Source organism: Thrips palmi, unplaced genomic scaffold (assembly GCF_012932325.1).
Source record: "Thrips palmi isolate BJ-2018 unplaced genomic scaffold, TpBJ-2018v1 HiC_scaffold_5, whole genome shotgun sequence".
Taxonomy (NCBI): domain Eukaryota; kingdom Metazoa; phylum Arthropoda; class Insecta; order Thysanoptera; family Thripidae; genus Thrips; species Thrips palmi.
Window position 1 is genome coordinate 5,409,760 of NW_023144632.1, and position 24,622 is coordinate 5,434,381.

Below are 24,622 nucleotides of genomic sequence, written 5' to 3' on the forward strand. Positions count from 1 at the left end.
TCAGTGTTGCCAGCTTTAGGGAATCCTGCCTGTTTGTTTTTTGCGACGCAAAAAAAAGGGGCGAGGTGTTTCAACTGTGGCAAATTTGTTCTTGCTTTGTTTTTTTTATCGCACTACGCTTTTGTCGGTCGCCGCTGACGGGGCAGTGGCACTCTGTCCTTGTCTATCCGTGGCGGCAGTAGCGGGGCGGGCCAGGGCGGGACAGGGCGGGACAGTGGGGCCCGGTGTCATCGCTGCCATCACAATTTTTCAGTCAGTCGACTGATTCCGAGGGCCGCCTTCGTCGTTCTGTCTCTCTCGCACCTTTAGGGGACGCCGGCACGCCCCACGAGTGCGAGAGAGACAGAGCGACGAAGGCGGCACCGCTTCAATGCCACCCGACGGCCGCCCCGCAGGCCGGCAGGCCCGGGCCGTGGGCCGGTGGCGCAGGGCCGCCCCCGCCTTGGCCCCCGCCTTGGCCCCGCCTTGGCCCCCGCCTTGGCCCCCGCCTTGGCCCCCGCCTTGGCCCCCGCCTTGGCCCCCGCCTTGGCCCCCGCCTTGGCCCGCTGGCCCCGCCTTGGCCCCCGCCTTGGCCCCCGCCTTGGCCCCCGCCTTGGCCCCGCCTTGGCCCCCGCCTTGGCCCCCGCCTGGCCCCCGCCTTGGCCCCCGCCTTGGCCCCCGCCTTGGCCCCCGCCTTGGCCCCCGCCTTGGCCCCGCCTTGGCCCGCCTTGGCCCCCGCCTTGGCCCCCGCCTTGGCCCCGCGCCTTGGCCCCCGCCTTGGCCCCCGCCTTGCCCCCGCCTTGGCCCCGCCTTGGCCCCCGCCTTGGCCCCCGCCTTGCCCCGCCTGGCCCCGCCTTTGGGTCCCCCGCTTTGGCCCCAGCTTGGGCCCCCGCCTTGGCCCCCGCCTGGCCCCCGCTTGGCCCCCGCCTTGGCCCCCGCCTTGGCCCCCGCCTTGGCCCCCGCTTTGGCCCCCCCCTTTGGGCCCCCGCCTTGGCCCCGCCTGTCCCGCCTTGGGCCCCGCCTTGGCCCGCCTGCCCCCGCCTTGGCCCCCGCCTTGGCCCCCGCCTTGCCCCCGCCTTGGCCCCGCTTGGCCCCGCCTTGGCCCCCGCCGTGGCCCCCCCTTGGCCCCCCGCGCCGCCCCCCCTGGCCCGCCTTGGCCCCGCCTTGGCCCCGCCTTGGCCCCCGCCTGGCCCCCCCTTGGCCCCGCCTGGCCCGCCTTGGCCCCCGCCTTGGCCCCCGCCTTGGCCCCCGCCTTGGCCCCCGCCCCCGCGACACAGCGGACACAGCAGGCGGCGAGAACGCACCGCTTTCGGAGGCGGCCCGCCACCGGCACACTGCGAGTTTGGTCGCGCCTTCCGCCCCTCTGGCATGCGCCCCGCGCCGCCCCGCCACGCCACTGCGAGACGGACACAGGGTGCGTCATAACGCCTGCCGCCCGGTTTGTTTGGGTCTCCGCACTTCGGCCGTCGCGACTCTGTTGCAGTGTGCCCTGCCTGGCCCTGCCCCGCGCTGGCTGGCCTCGCCCGCCGCGCCCACCCTTCTCTCTTCTCTCTCATTCTCGGCGTTCCTCTCTCTCTCTCTCTCCCCCGCGCCCTTCGCCGCCGCCTCGTGACACGCCCGTTCATTCCAGCCCTTTAAAGGTCCGTCCACAATGGCGCGAATCGTAAGCTGGGCACGCCACCGTAACGTCGTAACGCGTCAACAGACCGGCGGCGTCACGATGGAGCGGCTGGCGCTGCAAAAAGACGAAAGAACGCTCGTAACTTTACAGTGCACCTCGCCCCGTGCTCGGCATGCTTGCTCAGTGGACGAGCAGCCTCCGAAAAAGGGTGTAGTAATACGCGGAAATTGTCGGTGAAATAACTTCAAATCGCGCACAGCCTGGACGCGCTGTCGGAGTGGAAGTGTGTGGGTGGAGTGTAGGAGTGCAAACATTGCCGCGAGTCTCTGTGAGCCTGAGGCCCCACCCTCTGGCCTGGTCTCTCGCCTCTTCCGCACGAGTGAGCGGGAAGCATTCCCTCCTCGACGATCTTTATTTTGAATGGCGCCGCGGTGCGCGCGGGCTTTGGTCTGGTTTCGCCGGCAGTGCCGGGGCCACTGGCTGGCTGGCTGCTGGCTGGCTGCAGGCTGCGTACGCGCTGCCGACGCTACGCTATAATACGAAACGCTACGGGCGTCGCCAGCGTCATTCCCCCACCCCGGCCCCACGGCCCCTTGGCCCCAACCGCGCGCAGGTCCTCCGCGACGGAAAGTAGAGCCGCGCCGAGAAGCCGGCTTGCCTTCCTTTCGACAGTACGGCTTGCCGAAGCGCTCCAAGTCTGTGAGACGCTGCTATTGTTGAAGGGACGTCGTTCCGACCCCAATTTCCACCGGCCTGACGCGAATGTACAGAATTTGATCAATTTGCCGGAAACGTTGACCTACATCACTTGGATTGGCGCCCGATTCAAGGCTCGGCGCGCGCGTGGAGTTGCGCGAGGCAGTGGCGCGCCTGGCGGCAGGACTCGGAACCAAGCGCGCGTCCCCACCACTCCCCGCCTCCCCCCTCGCCCCGACTAGACTGTACCTGCCCCGCCCGGCCCCGGCTAGTCCGGCTGTCCTGCACCGCCGCCGCCGCGCCGCGCCGCCACCCGGTTCACAGCGCTACTGGCGGCCCACGTTGTCGGTCGTGTCGTCCGCCGCGCTCGCCGCACGCATCGCAGAGTCTCTCGTTGGCTTGCGGTGGATCTCGCGGCGACCCGGTCGATGGTCATCAGTGCCGTGCCGACGTGCCAGTGGTGCTCCAAGTGAAATGCCTGTGAAGCTTGTGACAGTCCCTGGTGTTGTGTTTCTTACGCCTGTGTGCTCCTTCGGGAGTTGTTGTGCCGCTAGAGACTCTGTTTCGCGCGCACCGGCCTTCGCCGCCGTCTGTGAGATACCAGCGAGTACCTTGGTGACTCGCTCCGTCATTGGATTTTCTAACGCATCGAGTGTTGTGTCAAAGTGTCTTGGTGCTCTTTTGGACTCTAATATTCCGGGGAGTGAAACTCCAAGAGACATTCTCTTGGAATAACCTACCTGGATTATCACCATTTTCAACCTGCACCCTTGGATTACTATTTCACCAATGAGTATCGGTAAGTTCAACTACGAAGGTTTTTGAACTTCAGCTGGCAGTTTGCCCTCGGTTGCACGAACAGTCAACAAGAGACGTTTCTCATGCCGGCCGGCGTTCCTGGAATTCAGCGCGACTTCCCCCGGCGTCGATACTCCGTGTCTAAACTTACCCGTCAAGTCATGAGTTCGGAAGTAGAAGGCAGCCGGCGCTTCATTTCGCCTTTTCGTAAACAAGCCTTGTGTCGACGTCGGCGACGGCCAAGCGGCGGCTGGTGTTTTCGCGGGTTCCTGCTAGACACCCGACGCGCCGGTTTCTCGGAAGTGAGCTGCCAGCGTTTGACTGTTGTGGCGTCGGGCCGGCCCGGCCGCCGGCCGCCTCGGCACACTCGGCGACGTCCGCGCCGGCCGGCGTCAAGATGTGCGCCTGGTCGCTGCTTGTCTCGCGGCTCTGGGTGTTTGCTCGGCTCGTCCTGGCTCTCCGGCCGGCGCGGATATTCGGCTGGCAGCCTTCGATTGTTGAGCTACGCTCGAGCTGTCAAACTGCCGACGGCGCGGGCCCGTTACGCCCTTCGAGTTTTTGTTTATGCCCCTTTCGTGCACTTCTTATTGGCCCGCACACAGGGCGCGGGCGCGCTCATCGCGAGCGGAAATTGCTGTAGCTCCTTTTTTTTGCCGTTCCCGTCTTGAGCTTTGAATGTACATGGCTGTCATTGGCACAGTACGTCCAATACTGTACCCTCACTCGCGTCGTCTGTTACTTCAATTCTTCTTCGCGTTATTGTGCCGTTCGGTACACTCTTCTCTCCCTTCCCTATGATTTCAGTTTTTAATCTGTCCCAGAAGTTTTCTTTCTTGGTTCAGTTGTGATTCATTGTAATGTATCGCAGAGTAATGCAGGCACATCATAAGCATTTGTTATGACGCTCCATTCTAATAAATTAATTTCAAGTTTTTGTTCGCAAAATTAATTCATAGTTCGATTAAGGTTTTGTGTCCCTGGTCCCTTGACGTTAGTGTCCCATTTCACTTATCGTTACATTGAAGTCAAGAAATGTTATTACTATTGCTTTAAATTTTATTAAACGTAATTTTAATTATATTGATTGTAGAAAGTAAGACATCTATTCCATTTTAAGTGCCACAAATTTTTTGGACTGCCGTTGTGATAAATTGATCCTTGCTGACATAAACTGTGAATGCGTATGCTGAGTTTAGTGGCTGATGTATTGCTTGCCTGCCAGTGAGCAGTGTTATACAGAGCTGTGCGCTATGTGTTCCAGACACGACCATCATGCCGCCCCAGTTCGACCAACCCTGGTGCTCACCCAGCCCGCTGGGCCTGCCCTTGCCTGGCGCCGACGACGAGAGCTTGGACTTGAACATCTTCGACGACCTATCGTTCCTGGACGACTCCCCCTTGTTCCCCGATGCCCTCCTCGATGTCTGCCCCTCCGACATGATGGAGGACTTCCTGGGCTCCTCCCAGGTCCGGCACGACTGCATGTGGGCAGGGACGTGCGTGGACGACAACAAGGACCGGCCGAACCCCTTGCCGCGGCTGCAGCACGAGAGCCCCGTCAAGTGTGGCTCCATGCCCGTCCTCACCCCCTGCCACGACACCCCCACCAAGGACACTGACTCAGTGCCGGCCCCCAGTGTTACCCCCAGTAGAGCAAAGTGCAACCAGCGCAGCATTCTAAGAACTAACCTCAACCTCGCGAGTGCCGCCCATGTAGTGACCAGTGACCCCCTCAGGACAGCTTCTCAGGAGGAGAGCGATGACTCTGGCCGGCCAGACACGCCCCTGAGCATGGAGGGAAGTGTGCCCGACCCCGCCGAGTTCAAGCACGACTACGAGCTGGCGTCGTCCTGCATCGGGGGTGACGACGAGGAGGAAGCGGAGGAGGACGAGGAAGAGGACGACGACGAGGAGGAGGAGGAAGATGACGATGAGGACGAGGAGAGCGAGGACGAGGACGAGGAGGTGGCGCCGATGGTGAACGCGGCGGAGGCGACGGGCCAGACCGTGAGGGCGGCGTCGCAGCACACGTCCCGGTTCGACTCCCGGCCGCAGCAGATGGCCGTTTCCAACCACTTCTTCAACGACCACAGCTACCACCTCAGCAAGGACGTCAGCTCGTCCATCCCCGGCAACCTGACACCCTCAGATTCTGGTGAGCACCTTCCTTCGTTGTTTCGAAGCGTACATTTCCCTCTGTGTGTATGTGTGCGTGTGTGTTGAATCGCGGCGGCGAATCTGGACATATCCCTCGCGTTCGCGTGCCGGTCTGCCGGCGCGCGGGGTATGTCCCGCGGCCCGGCGTTTGGCGCGCCTCGCTCACGTGACACGCGAGAGCCGCTGTCGGCTGCCGCCTCAAACTTGTGCAAGCCAAGTGCATAACGTTGTGCAACGGCGGGCTACTGTACTGGTCTCCATGGTGCAACCGCATTTGCCAGACTTATCGCGCAGGAGGGTGGTTTTTCGCCGACTAAGAGCGTTGTATTTTTAACTGTGTCCGTGTTTTGTTTTTCCTGCCGGCGTCTTTTCCTGCCGACGATGGCCGATGGCCTCCTATTTGTATCGGTTGCTTTTAAATGGTCGGAAGGGGTTGCCCGCTGCGAAGCCCGGGCCCGAGTGTCATGTTATGTAATGCCTGGCGGCGTGGCGTGGCGTGGCGTGGCGTGGCGGGGCGTGGCGGGTGTGAGGCGCGGAGGCCGGCGCTGCGCCCTGCGCGTCGTGCAGCCCTGCGCGTCTACCTGCGTGCCGGGCCGGGCCGGGCCGTGCCGGTGTCGCCGTGGCGCCCTGGGAATTATGGTGGAATCTCCGCAGGCTTCGGGATGCCCGTGGTGAAAAGAAGGCGGGGGTGAAGGACCAGGAGGACGAGGACGTTGTGGCTCAGTTCCCGGAATGGATTGGGCTAGGAGGCTGCCGGCTGGACGCGGACGCGACGCGTCTGGACCGAAGACGGGACGGGGCCGGGCGGCGCGGGGCCCGTCCCGCAGCGCGCAGCACGCAGCCACGTCCCTGGAGGCCGGGGACTTGCTGCTGGCGCGCGGTGTGGTGGCGGTGCAGGGAACCGACTTGGAAAAGTGATAATGAGCAACACGTCGAGGGACATGGGCTTGGCGGCGGCCCTCGCGGCGGAAAGGAAGGGGGGGGGGAGGAAGGGGGGCATCCTCGCGCTTCCTCTCAAGGTCATTATCTTTTGTCGCTCGTTCAGGAGCAAGGCACCAGCAAGGACGCGCGCTGCGTCAGCGCGGCCCGCCGGCCCGCCGCGTCCAGCCGTCCAGCACACTGCCCTGCTCCTGCCGACGAGTCCGGCACACTGCCACGGCGCCTAATTGTTTTCCGACACTCCGCGGGGGTTAAATGTTTTAACGGCGGTGATGGCTCCGCAATCGGATGGGCGGCAATGATGCGGGGCAGATGGTCAGAGTAAAAACAGAGAGAGAAAAGGGGGGGGGGTGCAAGTTGCGAGTGATACACTTGAGCGAGGCGGCCCCACGCTCCCTCCCCGCGGGGCCCCGCCTCGCCTCGCCGCGGCTGTTAGAGCAGTGACTTGTGGATGACGATTGTGTGGGCTCTGGGCTGGGCTCGGTTTGGGTTCCGCCGCCGCGCGTCCGCCGCGCGGACTTGACTCACCGCGTTGGCGGGTGGAGGGGGAAGGGAGTCAGTCAGTCGCTTTTCGGGCGGCCAGGCCTGGCCCTGGCCTGGCCCAGCCCGGGCGTGTCTGGGAGTCTGTCCGGGCCTTTCGGGGCCTTTGGTTTGCCTTCGCGGCGCGCGCTCTGAGTCATTATTGGCTTAGAAGGGCTGGATGACGGCGCGACGGCGCGCTGGCCGGCCGGTCACGCGGGTCACGCGGTCGTGCCGGCCACTTATGTCACATGCTGCGAATTCCTGGCCGTCGTCTGCCGGCCGGCCTGTTCCACTGTCTCTGTCGCACTCACGGGGCGGCCCGCTGAGGTGCGAGAGAGACGCGCGGAATCCGGCCGGCCGTGGTCGCCGGTCCGCGCGCGGGTTTTGCGTCGGGCGGACGTGTCGGGTCCGCCCCTCTCGCCGCGGCCCGTCGACGCGCCCCGCCAGGGCTTTCCCGCCGGCGGGCCGTCGGCGTGCTTCCGCGGACCTTGGCCGCCGCACCAGCTGGCCACGCTGGCGATAGGCGGGGCGGGGCGCGCGGAGAGTTAAAGGGCCGCGGCTTTTAAAGTGGCGGGGGGCAAAGGCGGGCCGCCGGTGTGGCGCGGTGTGCATGCAGGCCCACCAGGCCCTGCGCGGGGCCCTGCGCGGGCCGGGCCCTCTGGAATGCGACTTGACGCTATGCCCTTCCCTCCGCTTGCCTCAGGTGGGTCCGTCTGCGCCAGCGCGCCAGCCGGGCTGCCAGGCCCGGCCTGCGGTCGTTGGCCGTTGCGAGCGAAGCGGCGAAGCTCTGCGGGGCTTCGTGCGGCACTGCGAAAGCAAAACGGGCGCGGGGAGGAGAGGGAAAGGGGGGGGGGGGCACTAAGGAGTTGCTGCCGCTCTTTGGACATTTAAAAAGCAGCACTGTTCCTTGGCCGGGGTCCCGGCTGTCTTCCTCTTCATTTTCTTTATTTCTCCCGTCCGCCTCTTTTCCGACCACCTGTTCCTGTTCTCCCGGCGAGTTTTCGGCGCGTCTGTCCGCCCCGGCCGGAGTGGTGGGCCGGCGGGCCGGCGGGCTGGGAGTGAGATGTGTCGATTACGTCGGGATGCGTCTTGCGATCCGTCGCTCCCTGCCTCTGCCGGGCCGTCCGCCCGCCCGTCCGGCCCTGCACCACGATTTCGGGAGGGGAGGAGGGGGGAATGGGTTATGTGAATGGAGTGTACCTGGCAAGTCGCTACCCGTCCAGGAGGCCCGCCTGCCGGGCTGGCGGGCTGGTGGCGGCATTTTCCTTTTTGTTGCATTTTTATGGATTGGCGTGCACGGCGTGCCCCCGGACGGCCCGGGCCTGATTGCTATTCACACCGGGCCGCGCGGAGCCGCGCGCTGCGCGCCGCGCGTGCGTGTCTGGAGGGGCGTGCTCCTGCAGGCCTCGCCTCCTCGCTTTGCGCTCCAAGTATGAGAAATTGCTGATGCAGAATTGGCGCGATTTTTCATAGTGTCGGTGGGTGCGTGCTCGTCGCCTCGCGTCGCCGGCGTGATGGGGATTGACCTGTCAGCATGATGTTCCGCGGCTGCGTGCCGCGTGCGCGGGGTGCCGTCGCTGGGTGCGCGGCGCGGCGTTCAGAGGCCTTCCGATGCGTTGCATGCGTTGCATGCGTTGCGGCGTTGCCAGCCGTTTGTTTACGCTTCTCATTAGAAGGGCTGTCTGCCCTTCCACCCCGTCCCTTCCCGTCCCGGCGTCCCGGCCGGGGGGCGGAAATCGGGCGTGCGTGTGAGGAAGCTTCTGCTCCCGTTTTTTTCCGTTTCGGTTTGTGTTTGTGTGTGTGTGTGTTCCGGAAGCGATTAAGTCAATATTGGATTTGTTTGTACCGTCGATTCGATTCGTTACCTAGCGCGGCCCCGCCCCGCCCCGCCCCGCGCCGCTCCCCCAGATGGCTGCAGTCTGTCACAGCCGCAGCGCCACAGCCCCGCCGCCGCCGCGCCGGCTCGGCTGACGTGCGCCGGGCCGCCGGGCCGGGGACGCCGTCTTGGGCGCGCGGAATCTGGCCGTGCAGGTTTCTGCGGTGGTGGTGCACTGCAGTACTGCAGTGCACTGCGGGACGGCAGAGTGGTTCCGAGCTTGGCCGCTCCGTCTCTCTCGCGCCCCTGGGGCCCTAGGGGACGCCCCTCGAGTGCGAGCTAGACAGTGACGGAAGCCCCGTCCGGAATGAGCCCGGGGCTGTGGTCAGTGCTGCTGGCCACGCTGGCCGCACCCCTGCAGACCCTGCAGCAGTTCCAGTGGCTGGGCAGTGCTTTTGCCGTTACAGTGCACGTGCGTGGGGATAAGCCACGCCAGGCAGGCCGACAGGCAGGCCGACGTTCGGGGCTCGAGGGAGGCTGGGCTGCCGTTGGCGGCCGGAGCCCCCGTGGCAGCGCAGGGATCCCTTGGCGCAGCAGTGTTGCCAGACTGACTGGGCGGCTGCCGGGGGCCATCGCTATTATTTCAATTCATTTACCAAAAAAGAAGTTACATTTTTTGGGGAATTTTGGGTGATTTTTTCTTTTTTGAGGCTTGGCAGCGCTAGTGTTATTGGCATCGTGTTTGACGGGCAGGTGCTCCCCTCCCTCCCCTCCTCGCGCGCGCGTTCGCGGCGGCCTCGTAAATGGAGGAATGTGGAATGAGGTTACTACTGCCCTCTAAGGGGATGCCTGGCGGGCTGGCGGGCCATTGGCGAGCCGCGGGCCGGCCGCCGCGCCGCTGCAGTCCCCGAGGGCTTCCAGTGCAGCGGGCTGCGGGCTGCGGCCGTGGCTGCGGCTTGAGCCGGTGAGCCGAGCCCGGTGCAGGGGCTGCGGCTGGAGGCTGGTTGCGGCGCCGAGGGAGGCTCGCTGGAATTTAGGGCGCGCTACTGTACTCTCCAGGGGCTGCTTCGCTTGCTATACCCCGCCCGTAGGCACACCGTAGGCCGTAGGGGTGCAGTTCATGCGCGCTGGCGGCGTCGCTCCAGCCCCGTTCATCTCTCCTGCAGACATGGCTGAAAAAGCGCGCAAGTTTGTTAATGTGGCGTGAAGGGCGAGGTTGGCTTCCAGGGCCCCGCGCCCTCGGCGGCCCTGGACGGCCCTGGGCCCGCGCCGTGCCTGTCGGTGGGCCCCTTCGCCCCCAGTGCGCGCCCCTGGGGCCCTGGGCTGGGGCCCTGGCTGGGGGGCTCGGCGTCCCTTCCCCTCGGCCCATGTTCATGTTCCCTCCCAAGACTGGTGGCCCTCGCCCTCAGCACATGCCAAGTGCACGGCGCGGCGGTGCGGCACCGCGTCCCGCCTCTAGCCTGGGGTCGTCGCCGCCGTCTTGGGTCATGTCATCGATTTTTTGGCGGGAGCCGGCGCGATCATGAATGCAGTGCGGAGGGCGGCGGGGCGGGGCGAGGCTGGGCGCGGGTGCGGCGGCAGTGGCGTCCCTCCGACTCCAATTAGCCTACGTTCGGACGACGGCGAGGGTGGCGTGGGGGACCGCCGGCCGGGGAGAGACCGCTGGGGGGGCCGCCCGGCCGGGGGGCCCCGGTGGGGGCGTCGGCGGCCAAGTCATCGCCCCCGCGTCCGTCTGGTCTGTCTGGCGCGGCGGCGCGGCCGTCGTACAGTAGCGCGCTCTCGTTAGCCTGCTGGAGCGTGGCGCGGTGCGCGCGGTGCGGCCTCGGCCCGGCGGCACGCGCCCGCGGCCTCGGCCTCGGTCGCGGAGCCCAGAGTGCCAGAGCCAGGGCTGCCAGGGCCCCGTGTAGTACGGGTAGTGCGCCGCCTGGATTCTTAGAAGACTGCGGAATTTTCCAATTAGAAGGCGAGGAATTTGCGCGCGGCGCCTTGTGGTCTGGTGGGCAGGCCGCCACGCTACGGCCCTCGCCGCCCTCGGCTCGGACTTCCCTCCGCGGGACTCGGAGCCGCCGCGCTAGAGTGGCGTCGGGCGTGGCCGCGTCGCGGTGCGGCGGCGCGGCGGCGTCGGCGCCGCTACGCAGCCTCTGGGGGAAGTGACGTTGGAGGGTGGTGGTGGGAGGGGCGTCGGTTTTCGGCAGGGCCAGGCTGGGGCGCAAGTCTGAAGGTCGCGGGTCCGGCGGGGAGACAGCGTCGGCCTCCGGCACGGTGCGTCGGTGCGTGGCGCGGCGTGGCACGGCGTGGGAACCCCACCCCACCCCACCCCAACCCCACCACTGGAAGGGCCGCGCCCAAATATCGACCCGTCGCAACCGTGGGCCGAGGGCCGGGCCGAGGGCCCAGTCATGGCCAAGCCAAGGTCGGTGCTCTCAGCCTCAACGCGTCAAGGTCGCTGATCTCGCACCCTCACCCTCGCCCTCACCCTTCGCGATGCGGCGGCGCGGCGCTCGGGGCCCGCATGCCGGCGGCGCGGCTGGGCGCGTCATGCCCAGCCAACCCGCTCGCTGTCGAGCTTATTTATTAGCCCTCATGATGAGTCGATAGCGGCGCGGTGTCGCGCGGTGTCGCGCCGAGCGTCCCGGCGGGATTTGCTGGGGCGTCGCGGCGTGCTGCCGGTGCGGCGCGGCCCCCGCCCCGCCAATGTTGATGCAGTGTTCCGTCCCCCGCGACGATGCTGGCGGTTTTGAACTGGTTGTAACGGTGTTTGTCTTTGTGTTTGCAGAGGACGAGATCGACGTGGTGTCGGTGTGCGGCGAGAAGTCGTCGTCGCGGTCCTCGTCGCAGAGCGCCCTGCCCTCCAACCCCTCGGCGCGCGACCGGCACGCGCTGCAGCAGACGATGGCCTCGGCCATGAAGCGGTCGTCGTACAACGCGGCGCCCTCCACCTACCCGTCGTACCTGTCCGGCCGGCAGCCCAGCGGCAAGCTGGCCAGGATGCAGGCCGAGAGGCAGCGGCAGCGCGAGCGCAAGCGGCGCGCCCAGGAGCGCGACGACTCGTCCGAGGAGGACGTGGTGCGGCCCACCAAGAAGCGCGCCAAGCACCACCACGCCTACAAGCCCGTGCGCCGCGGCGGCGCCGGCCACTTCAGCAAGGCGTCGTCCTCCGACTCCGAGCCCGACTCGTGCGAGAAGCGCTCGCTGCACAACAACATGGAGCGGCAGCGGCGGGTGGACCTGCGCAACGCGTTCGAGGACCTCCGCGTGGTGGTGCCCGAGCTGAGCAACAACGCCCGCGCCGCCAAGGTGGTGATCCTCAAGGAAGCCTCCCACTACTGCCGCCAGCTGACGTACGACTCCAAGTCCCTGAGCCAAGAGTCCGTCGCCCTGGAGCGCGAGCGTGACCGGCTCCTGGCGAGAGTGTCCTTCCTGAGGAAACAGGTGGCCTGCATGAGGATGGGCCGGGAAGCGTAGGCAAGGTGTGTGCCAGTGTGCCAGACGCGGTGAGGACCTTAGCGCAAGTGTCAGAGAGGCTGTGCACGCGTGCCGACTGCCGCCTGCTCTCGACCCGAGACCACCTTCAGAACCGTATCCAGGACTCTAGCTTCGTGCCTGTGTGGGAACTTTGACTCGCCCCGTCGAGTAGAGTGGAGTGGAGAGTGTACAGTGTACAGCTTGGTTGTAATCAATCCACTTGCTCGACTTGCGAGTTACGTAGACTTAGATGCGTTGAAATCAATTAGTGACCAATGCGTAGTGCTCTCCATGTGGAGTAGTAGTTCCACGGGCTGCCTGCCATTTTGCATTTGTCACAAGACTTTGGATTATGTTAGGTTTTATCATCTTTAATTTTTTCTTTTCTCTTTGATTCTGTCCGGGCTCCGAATGAGAGCATAACGGAGAGATCATGTATGGAAGTAGATAGTTCCGTTGGGTATATCTGGCAGCTAGTGTCGCTTTCTATCATCGTCCAACTTGTCGGACTTATAAAGTTATGTACAATTGGTTTTAGAATGCATTGTAAGTGATAAGCTGCCGTAATTGGTCCTAGTTTATGCAGGTTTAATATTGGCTTTAGCTGACTTAGGCTAATGATATCTCTGTAAGCCTATTTGTAGGGCGTTTTTAATCAGCCCAAGCCCTCTTTTGATCTTGCGCATAAGATTAATTTGTGATAATTTGTACATATGTTATTTTTCTAACAATCAAGTTTAAACCAAAGTAATAGTCATAATTAAAAATTATTAGATCTCAGAATCATTACCTTAAAATATTTATGTTATATAAGTCTATATTTTTTCATTAATATAAATACATGTTACCATTACTTTGGTTTAAATTAAGGTAGTTTTAAATTTTTTTTTACAGTTAAAATGTAAATAAAATATCATCATATAAACTAAACTCTTGTGTGCTCCTCTTTCTGACATCATTTTACCCACCAAAATCAACACAAATTCATCATAAGCCATCTAGCGTTACACATAACATACTTAATCTTGCAAATTCAATGGCGCTTAGTTGAAGTAAATGTTGTTGGTGGACAAACCAGACGTCTCTTTCAAAGGTTTTGAAATGGCATTCATATCCAACAAATCAGATTGTCTCTATCGTATCTAAACTGAAGGCACACAGTTTGATAAGCAATGGGTTGATAACACGATTTGAAGTGGGAGATGCGCCATAAATGAGGAAGTCATGAATGCCATCACGACTGATAAGAACTTCTGTCCTACACACCACACAAATTAATCAACTGTAAGTGTCGCGTCTTTCTTGGCACCAGCTGAGAAAAGAAGCCGTATTTTTCCGTCCCTCCCAACGACAGAAATGAACAGGAGGGAGGGAGGCGCGTTGTTTCAAGGAAGGCCCGGCCTGGCCCCGGCCCCGTATCAGCAGGCGGGCCGCGTCGCCGCTTCGCCTTCGCCTCCCGCTGGCCTTGGCAGCTACTCAAGGACGCAAGGCGCCGCGAAAAAATTTCACCGCTGCCAGCCGGTTTCGAACCCGATTCCTCCGGCTCCTGGGAGGGAGTGCGACGCGCCAGGAGCCCGGCGTGCCAGTGTGCCAGTGCCACGCCCCACGCCGCGTTCCTGTCGCGTCGCGAGTTCGCGGATCGGCAGTGGCGTTGCCGCGATGACGTGCATCCCTCTCCTCCCCTCCCCTTTCTTGACTTCTCTTCCGGTTTCGGATTTCGCATGGTAATGCAGGCAGCAGCGTCGCTCGCACGCCGATGGCTCGCGGTGCCAATGCCCACGCACTGTCTCTCTCTCTCTCTCTCTCTCTCTCTCTCTCTCTCTGGCTCGGCCGGTGCGTGCACGACACATTCCCGCCCCCGGGCCTGCCCTGCCTGCCCAGGCCCCAGTAGGCCCCGCCGCAACCCGCCGAGCTCAGCAACTGGACTGTGGGAAAGAAAGGGACGATTCCGACCCGGCCACTCGGCCAGCCCCCGCCCCGCCCCCGCCCCGCCGTCCCCGTGGTGCGGGAGGGGCGGCCGATGGCCGATGCGGGCGGTGGCACCACGGCTCCACCGGCTCCACCACACTGGCACCGCGGGGACACTAGAAACCGGTCCCAGTGTAGGCAACCTGCCGGGCCTCGTAGGCCAAATCTCGCACCCCCTCACTGCGCTAGCAGCGCTCGAGCGTGCGTTGGGTAACAGACGTAACCGACCACCACTTCGACGGCGGCTTCCCGGCTTCACCCCGGCGGGGCCGAGCCCTGGGCCGAGGATGGGGCTCCCAGACGAAAGAGCATTTCATTATCAGGAGAGGTTTATTTTCATTTGCTTTTTTTGAGGCTCGTTTTGGGGACTGATCGATGATGGGCTTGAGTCGCCTCGCCTATGTTGACTCTGTGACAAAGGGTGGGCGTGCTTTGGTCTCTCTCTCCCGCTCTCAGTGCGCCACGAGTGGCGACACTGCCGTTCGGAATCAGCCCTCATCGGCCGACCCTCTTGACGTGGAGGTGGGGGCTGCCTGCGGGGCTGCCGCCCAGTTAGTGGACCGGGCATGACAATCTGGAGTTTTGGTAATTTCTCTTTTCTTCTATTTCTTTTTGTCAGCATCGTTCCGAAGCATCCTCATTATTTCCTAAAACAACGGGGGCATGGAAATAGTCCGCGCACTTCTGCGCACATGTAAAAGTGCGGAAAGAGGAGGGGGCTTTTTTTTGGCGGGCCGAATCATGCCTCACAGGTCCCGCGGGCCACGAAATAAGTCCCGATGGCGACAGGCCGGCAAAGCCGAGGGGCCGAGGGCAAAGCGATTCCGAAGAGCGCTCTCGTCGCGCAGCCTCCGTCTCCGTCGCACTCATGGGGCCTTCCGTACGTAGGGGCCAGAGAGGCCCAGCGACGAAACGCTGTTTCGGAATCAGACTGTTGGCGGAACATGTGGCCCCGGGGCGGCCCAGAGGCTCACGGTCTGTAGGCGGAGGAAAGAAAAGGGGGAGGGGGTGAAGTAGGCAGAAAGGGGTGGAAACTCTAGACGCGGGCCTGCGGGGCGCTGCGAACCGCGCGGAGAGTTGTTGCAAAGAAAGCAGTACGAAAAGAAAACACTGTCCGTATCGCATCGCTCAGCGGGCACAGCCAGTTTGTTCCACGTCCCTCCCTTCGGCGGCGGCGGCAGGCTGCGGCAGGCGGCACGGACTTGGCGACGGCCGTGAGAACGCGCTGAACGCGCCGCTGCCGGAGTGTCACGCGAGTGTCACGCGCGAGACGTGACGTGTCTGAACGGCGCAGTGGCGCGGCGAGGAAATCCACGGCCGTGTCGTGTATACATGCTCCCGTGCACCGTGCAGTTCGCAGCGCCGCGCCGCACCGCGGCACACCTCCCTGATAGACAGCCCCGTGTGCCCCGTGCCTTTCGTGGCCTGGGCCTTTCGTGGCCTGGGCCTGGGCTGGCGCGGGCGGAGGGCGGAGCAGCGCGGGCCGGGCCGGGCATCCGCCAGCAGACTGATTCCGCGGGAGACACCCCCCTCCCCCCCCCCTCTCTCTCTCTCTCTCTCTCGCACTCGTGGAACGACGTCCCGTGTAGGTGTGAGAGAGATAACCTGCCTCTGGCGCTGGCAGCATGCTGGCCTCTGCACCGCGCCCGTCGAGTTCATACTGTACCCACACTCTAATTCCAGCGCAGCCGCGCTGCCGCGCCTCGGCGACACTGATACACTCTTTATTAGCAGGGGGAGCTGCCCATAAATCGAAGCTAATGCCCGCTAATAACGTGATGTGGCGGGGCCCTGGCGGGGCGGTCCTGGCCTCGCCCCGCGCCCCGCCTTGCCGGCCAAGCCCCTCCCGGGGCTCCCGGGGCGTGTGCCGCAGGCCGTGCCGCAGGCCGTGCCGCAGGCCGTGCCGTTCTCCGGCGCGCACCTCGGCAGCCTTGCCAGAGTCTTGGAGCCACCGGGGGTGCCGGCCGGGGCCGGGGCCGGGGATTGAGATGCGTGCTAAATGATACCCCGGAGCCTGGCGGGCCCGATCCAGACCCTGCGCCGAAAATCCAAACGCACCAGGCTCCAGGCCCCAGGCTCCAGGTACTCATGCCACTCCAGACTCCAGGCCAGGGTCACTTCTCTGGGGCGTGCTCCTCACAGCGCAAGTCCAGGCTTTTATTGGGCCAGGGACTTGATGAGCTGATTTGTTCGACTTTTAGCGTCGCCTAAACCCCCACCGCTGCCAACGAGATGCCCGAGAACACCGCTTTCCACCGACATTTTCGAAAAATAACGGGGAGGGAAATGTGGCGCGGGGAAACTTGCTAAAGCTTCCAGGAAGAAGGGGCGCCTTAGCCTGCTCGGGCGAACCTCTACGCATCCTGCGAACGGATTCCGTCGGCACAGCGTAAGCGCTTCCTCGGTCTGTCTCTCTCGCACCCTTCCGGCACGCCCCATGAGAGCGAGAGAGACAGAGCGAAGACGGACTGCCCGGCGGATTAGCTCTGCTTTGCACACCGATGCAGCGGCTTGCAGCAGGCAGCACAACGCGCCTCGGCGCCAAAGCCGCACTTTCTTCTTCCCCCTCGTGGGTGGCCGGCAGCGGACGCATCCCGGACACTCGTTTTGTCGCAGTGTCTCTGTCGCGTTCTCACACCCGCAGGCGGGCGAGAGAGAGACAGAGCGAGCCCCCGCCGCCGCCCCCACAGCCATGGCGACACACACGCCGCGGCACCGCGCGACGCACAATGCCGCCGTTAAAATGAGGAGTCCATTTCTATCGCGACAATGCAAATGCGGCCGTTACGTCGTTGGCGAGGAGGAGGATGCACCCCGCGCTGGGGCGGCTGGGGGCACTCGCTTGCAGTGCAGGGCCTAGGCACGCGCACGCCGCGCCCGCCCCGAAGCAATCGCCAAAAGGGCACGCACTATTTCAGGGAACGCGATGCGTGTGTGAGCTTGCGTGCGCCAGCGTGCGCCAGCGTGCGCCAGCACCGCCGGCTGGCCGCCCCGATCGAAAGGCCCACCTCTAAACCCCAACTTGGAACCCCGAACCTCGAACCTCGACTTCTCGAGGCGGCCCGAGGCGGCCCGCGGATGAATAAGGGATGGAAAAGGGGGAATCCGACCCCATTTCACGGGTCGCGTGCACCGGGGCAACCCTAGGGGCATACCGAACACCCGAGGCATCGAAAGGGTGCGGGCGGTCACGACCAGAGTCACGACCTCCTTGACGCGACGACGCACGCCCCCCGAGTCCCCGAGGACTCCGACTCGCCGCCTTCGCCCCCACTGGCAAATGTACTTACCTAGCCGCAGACTTCATCTCATGCCCCATCTCCATCTCGACGCCAACATGTTCAGAGGGTTAGTCTTCGTCCCGATCCTGAGGGGATGCTGAGTGTTCTGGTATTGCTGGGCGTTGAGGCGGGAGTGAGGGGCGGTGAGTGACACCCAGCAAGGCGCCAGGCACACGTCGTCATCATCATCATCATCACCATCATCATCATCATCATCATCATCATCATCATCATCATCATCATCATCATCGACGCTGTTAGGCCTGTACACACCTTTAGCGGTTCGGGTCAGCACGGCACCGCGTTAATAACCTCCTCAGAAAAACCTTCAAAAACACATGAAAATACGTTTGCTGCCGGAAAAAGTCACCGAATCAAAAATGCAGACGTCCGAGTACAGAAGCAGTGGGTGAAGTGAAGAATAAAAGTGGAAATTTTGTGGCCAGTAACCATCGCGGGCTGTCATCAATGCCCTCTTTATTTCTCGCCTTGAAAGTAAAGTACGTATTCATTGGGGAGGTTCAAAAAAGCGCGCCTCGAGAGGAACGCGGTATTTTTCATACTTTCTGTTCACAACAGCCGAAATGGCCGCTGAACTTCTCATAGGCGAGGCAGACTTTTACCAACATGACGACCAGAACTGCCACCTGGATCAAAGCGAGCGAATCAAGCCAATCACTTCGGAATGTGCAAAATGCGGTGACAGAACGGCATTTTATAATTTTAGGGCTCGTTTTTATTCAACTGAATCAACTTGTTTTGAGTTTTTAGCCCCGCAGTTTGTTTCTCGTGTTTCACATCCCGGAATAGCAGTCACAACATGGCCGCCCCGTCGAGTGTCGAAATGTTGTCGCGTGTTCCGATTATATTTGTTGTGGGCGCTACGGGGACGGGAAAGACCAAACTATCTGTGGAACTAGCGAAGCGATTTAATGGAGAGATCATCAATGCTGACTCAATGCAGGTTAGTTTCGTCTGACACGGCCCATGAGGCCAACACACGCGTTAACCTCAAACCTTAGCAATGTGCTCGCCCGTGTGATAAACACTGGCTTCGGTATTGGGTATTTTGGAGGTGCAAAGCAACGCATTGCCTCACAACCAGTGTGGGCTGTGTCGCCTCGTTCTCGGAATGCGTTCGGAACGCCCTGCAGTCGGAGCCTGACGCTGTCAACGTGTTGCAGTGTGCCAAGCTGCATGTAAACAAACGGGGGAAGGAGGGGGAGGGGGCCCCAAGGTTCCTCAACCTTTCCTCAGCAGATAATGGTTGAATGAACGAATGAATGAAAGAATGAATGAATGAAGAAAGGTACTGTTTAAGAGCGGCTGCATGGAAGCAAAATGCTCCATCAGAACTTAATGAGTCTATGATTGCTAATTTAGTTATGAAAGGGACTGGGTCATAATACTTTATCTTGCATAATTGTTCTAAATTTAGGAATTGGAATTATTGTTGTAGTGGTTATTGTTAAGAAGGCGTGCTGTGTCGTGGTTTAGTTCGTGAAGGTGGCAACATAATTATGGCATTACCCGTTCTAGTGTGCTAGTCCTCTGTTTTCCATTGTTTTTTATAAACTACAAACACTTTTCATTTAATGTTACTTGAAGACCTTGGGGCACTTGTTGGCTTTACATCTAAATCCATCATTTTACTTAATATTTTTTTTGGAATATAAGTTGTCTTTGCTTTGTTTGTGATTACAATGGTGTCATTCAAGTCTAAAAGATATAGGTTTGTTTTTAAACTGTCTGCAGTATCTCTATTATCAAACGGTGTCTGTCTACATGAAACTGTGGTACTGTTCCGTGTGGGATTGCATTGTTACGTGCATGACTACTCTGCTTACCAGCATTAGTCAGCAGAATGAGTTGAAGGGCTTTGTTTGTGTGCACCAGTTTCAGACCCTACTTCCGAAACAAGTTGGTTGTATGCGAGTTGTATGGCCATCAGAGTCGAGCAGTGCATTGATATCGTCACACGTGTCCAGATTGTATTGATGCCCCACTTTTCTTATACAATCAGTTCCCTTCTGAGTGGGGGGAGTGGGAAATCATGTCACACTATGCTATGTATAATCCACTACCGGGTCGCTCAGGGCTGATAAGGGAAGCAGTTGGCCCAGTTTTCTCAGGAATGGGTGAATTTGATGAGTGACTCCTGCAGTCGGGCCTAGATCTGCCGGGTGACTGTGCACAACAACTGATAAGGCCAGCTAGTGCTAGTTTACTGCCGACCGTTGCTCGTCTATGGTAGAAATCGAGAGTTAAATGGCTTGTCTCTGTCGTTTTGGCCCCGCTGGCAAAGTGCCTCTCTCACCACCCCCACCCTCTCTTTAGACTAAGAGTGCCTGGAAGAAAGCAACTTTGTGAAACTCCAAGGTCCAAGAAACAGGTTGACCAAGTCAAATGTTTCCATTTATTTTGTAACAAAATTTCAAGAAAAAAAGATACTGCAACAGTTTAAAAAATACAAAGTTCATAAGCAAAAAAAAAGAGAAAAAAATGAAAAATATGTTACACAAAACTCAAATTTTTAATAAATTTAAAATTAATTATTTTTTTTTTTGCGAGTGTGCTGCGGGGCGCATGGTGGCGTCAGTGGCGTAGGCGTAACCACGCGTCAAGGACTCCTGCCCGATATCGCGGTGGTGTGGCGTTCTGCTCCGCACATGCTCCCCCCCCCCTTCCCCACTCGCGTCCTCTCTGGGATGAACCCCGCGTATCACGCGCCTCCGACCTCCCCCTCCCCCTCCCTCTGCCCCTTGCCCCCAGTTCCGCCTCTCTTTACTCCTTTTTCGCGTCACGCTCCGCCGCGGCCTGGACGTGGGTCTTCCTGACATTGAGTGTACTTACTTGACTTTTGAACGGCCGCCAAGTTCAACCATAAGAACTTTTAAAAAAATATTTTTGTTTATTCTTTTTTTACATTGCAGGTGTGTGCGGGTTAGGGCATCGATTCAAGATTGGCGCGTCGAACGCGTCGGATTGGAGGTGGTGGCTCCAAACCGTGAGTACTGTGGCTAGACTGCTGCGGGGTGGCGTACGTATGTAAGTACTCGTACTCGTCGTGCTCGACGGTCGGCCGGTCGCAGACTACCGCTTGACTCGGCGATAGGCCGCCGGGCGGTGCCGGGCGATGCTGTGTGGCCGTTGCCAACGTGTTGCCAACTGCAGCGTCCAAACTCGCGTCCTTGAGGCCGCGGGGCCTTGGGACCCCGCGGCTTGAGCGGCTTGGGCCTGCTTCCGAACAGGGCCCCGTCGCTCTGCCTCTCTCGCACCCCAACGAAGCGCGCCGAGCGAAAGGGGAGGAGAGAGAGAGAGAGAGAGAGAGAGAGAGAGAGAGAGAGAGAGAGAGAGAGAGAGAGATAGAGAGAGATAGAGAGAGATAGATAGATAGAGTTCGGTGGTTCGGAATGAGCCCGCCGATTGCCGATACGTTGGCCCACTTCGCCCCATGTCACCATGCGGCGTGGTTAGGCCTAGTCTGCCGGAGGAAAAAGCCTGCCTGTCCAGCCTTTCCAGCGCCTGCACTGCCTGCACTGCCTGCACTGCCTGCACTGCCTGCACTGCCTGCAGCAACGCAACGCACTCGGAGGCCGTCGCCACAGGTCGCCAGTGGCACTGAACCCATCACGAGTCAATCGCATTGGTTCACCCTCTCTCACGAAGAAGAGTGTTTTAAAAGATCGAAAACCTCTTCGTTGCAGATTTATTATCCCATCTATTTACGTTTTCAGCGCGTCTGTCCCGTTTTCCCTGAGGCAAACGCGATAATCAAGTACTGCAAAACGATTTTTGCACCAGCACCTGCACAGCTTTGGCCTTCGTAAGAACTTTGAAATGGACGGAGCCTACTGTGCATAATGTGCAATTAACATTTATTTTGCGCGAAAAGCCATCTTTTTCTCGGAAAGCGTTCTCAATCATGTCTTCGATTACATTTCATCCCATCTTTCCTTTTTAGTTGGCTCTACGCGAACGGTCTCTCTCTCCCTCTCTCTCTCTTTCATGCCCCGGAAAGAACTCCGATAACGAATGAATGGTTTCACCTCATTTTGCTTCGCAGGCCTCGAGAATGTGGAAAACTCGTTGCAATGAGCTTTGCATCGGTGCTGGATCGGAGTTCATCGGTGCCGCGCATCGGTGCCGCATGCCGGATGTACTAATCGGGGCCACGCCATCACGGCCATCACGGCCAGTTTTCGCGACTGTACTGGCCGAAGTGGCGATTGGAAGGGGCCCTACACGCGCGGCTACTTTGTACCCACAATGTGCTCCGAAGGCCTTGGAGGCCGCGATAAGACAATGATCTTTGATCTTGGACATTTTAACCCAGGCCGTCTGTAGGGAAGGGCCCCCTATCAGCATTTTTTTTATGAAATTAAATTATCTTTTTTCGCTTTCGTTTCGCACCGTTAAAAAAATGAGGCAAAAGATTGCAGGGTACCGTTTCAAAGCGTGCTCCAGTTGTCTCCGCGTGCGCATACTGTACATGCACTGCGTTTTTCTCTAAACATTTTCGTTTTATTTGAAAATTTTGAAGTGACCGAGTGCATTTGCCATTATCAGTGTATAGTGCGCGGCTTCCCTCGTGGCTCCTGTGGGGCGAGTGCCTCCCGACCGACTCGGCACGTGCTGCCGAGCGAAGAATCGTTTCGTCGCTCTGTCTCTCTCGCACCGGCACGCGACCGCCCCGTGAGTGCGAGAGAGACAGAACCACGAGAGAGCCTCTTGGGAATCAGTCTGCTGCCCTTTCGATTCGGGAGTCAAAGTGCATCGCCTTTTGGCGGCCTTTGGCCACTTTTCGTTTTGGCCAGCTTTTGGTTCGAGTCGAGTCGACGGCTCGGCTCGGTCCGGCTCGGCTCGGCTCGGCTCGGTCGTGCCCTGCCCGGCCCGGCCGACTCGGCGCGTGTCCACTGTGTCCACGAGAGGTGGTTATTGGTCCCGATTTGCGCAGCGCGGCGCCAGAATTAGTCCGGTGAGGCGTAATTTGAGATAGATAACGCTGCGCACGCGGACGTGCACGTGCAGCGGCCCGGTCTATGCGTGACCTGGCCATACGTGCTTTTGTCTCCCTCTGTTCTCTCCCGCACTCACTGGCCCGCCCCTAGCGGTGCGAGAGAGACGGAGTGACGAGAGCACTGGTCAGACTGCAGTACTGCCCCCGCTGTGGACGCGAATGAATGCGGACAGCCTTTATCGACGCGAAAACAAAAGGAGACTGGCGGCAAAAGAACGAGGACGCCAGCGTGGGGGTCTTCGGTAACGGGGAGCTATTTTCAGTGGCGGGTCCAGAGCCAGCCTGACAGAGGGAGAGGGAGAGGGAGAGAGAGAGAGAGATGGAGAGAGACAGAGAGAGAGAGAGAGGAGGAGAGAGAGAGAGAGAGAGAGAGAGAGAGGGAGGGGAGAGAGGGAGGAGAGAAGACAGAAGATGAGAGAGATAGAGAGTTGGAGGAAGAGAGAGGAGAGAGAGAGAGAGAGAGAGAGAGAGAGAGAGAGAGAGAGAGAGACAGAGAGAGAGACAGAGAGAGAGAGAGAGAGAGAGAGAGAGAGAGAGAAGGGGAGTATAGCACTTTTTTGCCTTGTTGAAAGTTTAAAGTGTGGAGCTTTACATGCCTTTCGGGCGGCTATCTAGGGGCCAATCAATCTCTTGGCCGCCGCACTGGATCCACGCCTTGCTATATTTGACGATTTTGACCAAAGCAAGGCGGGAGCGTAGGAAGTGCGAGTTGTGGGCTGAAAAAATTGAAAGGGGGGGGGGATTTTTGATAGTGCTGAAGGACGAGTGGCTGCACTGTGATGACCCTTGCTGGCCGTTGTTGCTGTCCGGTACTGTCCCGCTGCGGTGGTGTGCACCAGATGACTGTCGGGAGACCGGCCGACCGGTCCGGTCACTTCTTTTGGAACTTTCCGCGGCAACGCGAGGGCAGCGCTGCTAGCGCTGCTGGGCAGCGGGACTCGAAGACCACTGAGCCAGTGCCCTTCCCGCCAGTGGGCTGCCAATGGCTCGCCAGGCATCCATTGACGAGCTCGCCGGCCCGCCCGCCGGGCTTATCTGCCCCGACACATTTTGCACCATTTGAATAAATAAGTGAACTCGTGGCCTGCGGGCTCACCTGCCGTTGCTCTGACTCGAGAAGAGGAAGAGTGGGCGAGGCAGGAGCAGCAGGCTGTTCATATGTGTGCGTTATCCCAGAGCAACTAGACGGGCTCTAGTCACAGTGAGTGGGCAGAAAGTGCGTCACCGACGCGGTGTCATCGCGCAGGTGCCAACTGTAAAAAAAGCGAAGCGCCGTTTCGATAACGCCTTTTGATGAATTTCAACGAATTTGAGTGAATTTTACAAGTTTGATGAATTTTGGTGTACAAATTTGGCTGGGGTTTGCACTTGCGGCGCTTGGTCCTATGGTTCGGCGGCGCGAGCCCTCTCGCCCAAACGGCACTGCAGTCGCTCTTTCACCTCGGTGACTTTTAATCTTTATTCTGTGAAATGCGAAACCAAATAAATCGAGGGATTTAATTGCCGTTCGCGTGACTAGTCAAAGCGCAACGCGGTCGGCTCGCGTCTGCACTCATGCAGCCAGCAGCTACCACACGGTTAAAACAGAACCTGGTTTTCCCAGCAAGCCAATGGTGATGGTATAGGCGATTTCCAGGAAGTTCCTGGGAAAACCAGGAACCATTTTTACCGTGCAGCTCATATCAGTTGTCGTGTCCACTCTAACCCTTCCCCTGTGGTGAAAACCATGTCACGCCGTGCCGAACGACATACCCGGGTTTGAACCAGTTTTGGTTAGATTTGATCTAGTGAAACGAAACCTAGTGAAACGAAACAAAAAAAGCTCTTTGCCTTGGTTTTTGAAATTATCGATCCAACTAAGTTTAAGAGGGTTACATGTTAAAAGAATTGGAAATTGTACGCAGTTCGTGGTGAAGGTGACTTAGTGCGCAGGGTGCGGCGCGTGTAGCCGCGCTGAGTCGCCCAATTCCACCCCATCGGGGTCCTTATCTGCCGGACAGTCAGCAGCAAGTATTTTCGAACTCGATAGTGTGTGGCGCCTTGACGCCCGCCTCGCGCGGCGCGTGTGTCCGCGACGGTCTACTTACACAACCGCGCACGTTTTGCACTCTTTTTTTTTCGGTCACTTTTGCCCCCCAGACTTTGCCGACGCCAGTAAAATCGCTCCTCTTGGACTGGCGGGGTATGAAACCGGCGGTGACCTCGGGCGGAAAATTGAGAAATCTTTTTGCGTTTGTTTAGTTTATGCACTTTTTCTTGAGCGCTTGTCACTCAATCCGGGCCGGGCACCGTCATCTCGGGTAAAGAGAGGTTGATCGAGAGGTAAAGGGTTCGCGTGACGCCGCCGAGGACGTCCTCAT

At 60.0% G+C, this 24,622-nt stretch overlaps 2 protein-coding genes across 2 annotated transcripts in view; both read left to right on the plus strand.

Annotated features, from left to right (window-relative positions):
* The first annotated feature begins 2,596 nt into the window (after positions 1-2,596).
* LOC117650709 (rRNA biogenesis protein rrp36-like) lies at positions 2,597-12,923 on the plus strand. The gene is made up of 3 exons (XM_034394290.1): positions 2,597-3,095; positions 4,356-5,249; positions 11,305-12,923. Exons 1-3 carry the CDS (start codon positions 3,086-3,088, stop codon positions 11,991-11,993), a joined length of 1,593 nt encoding a protein of 530 aa, XP_034250181.1. The 5' UTR covers positions 2,597-3,085; the 3' UTR covers positions 11,994-12,923.
* A 7,129-nt stretch (positions 12,924-20,052) lies between these two features.
* LOC117650303 (tRNA dimethylallyltransferase) overlaps positions 20,053-24,622 on the plus strand; it is a 146,950-nt gene continuing 142,380 nt past the window's right edge. Inside the window, exons 1-2 of the mRNA XM_034393620.1 lie at positions 20,053-20,087; positions 20,176-20,249. The gene's annotated coding sequence lies outside the window, so the exon portion shown is untranslated. The remainder of the gene's footprint in view (positions 20,088-20,175; positions 20,250-24,622) is intronic.

Coding starts and splice junctions, on each gene's coding strand:
- LOC117650709 (XM_034394290.1), top strand. Junction 5,250..11,304: donor CCTGACACCCTCAGATTCTG/GTGAGCACCTTC, acceptor TTGTGTTTGCAG/AGGACGAGATCGACGTGGTG.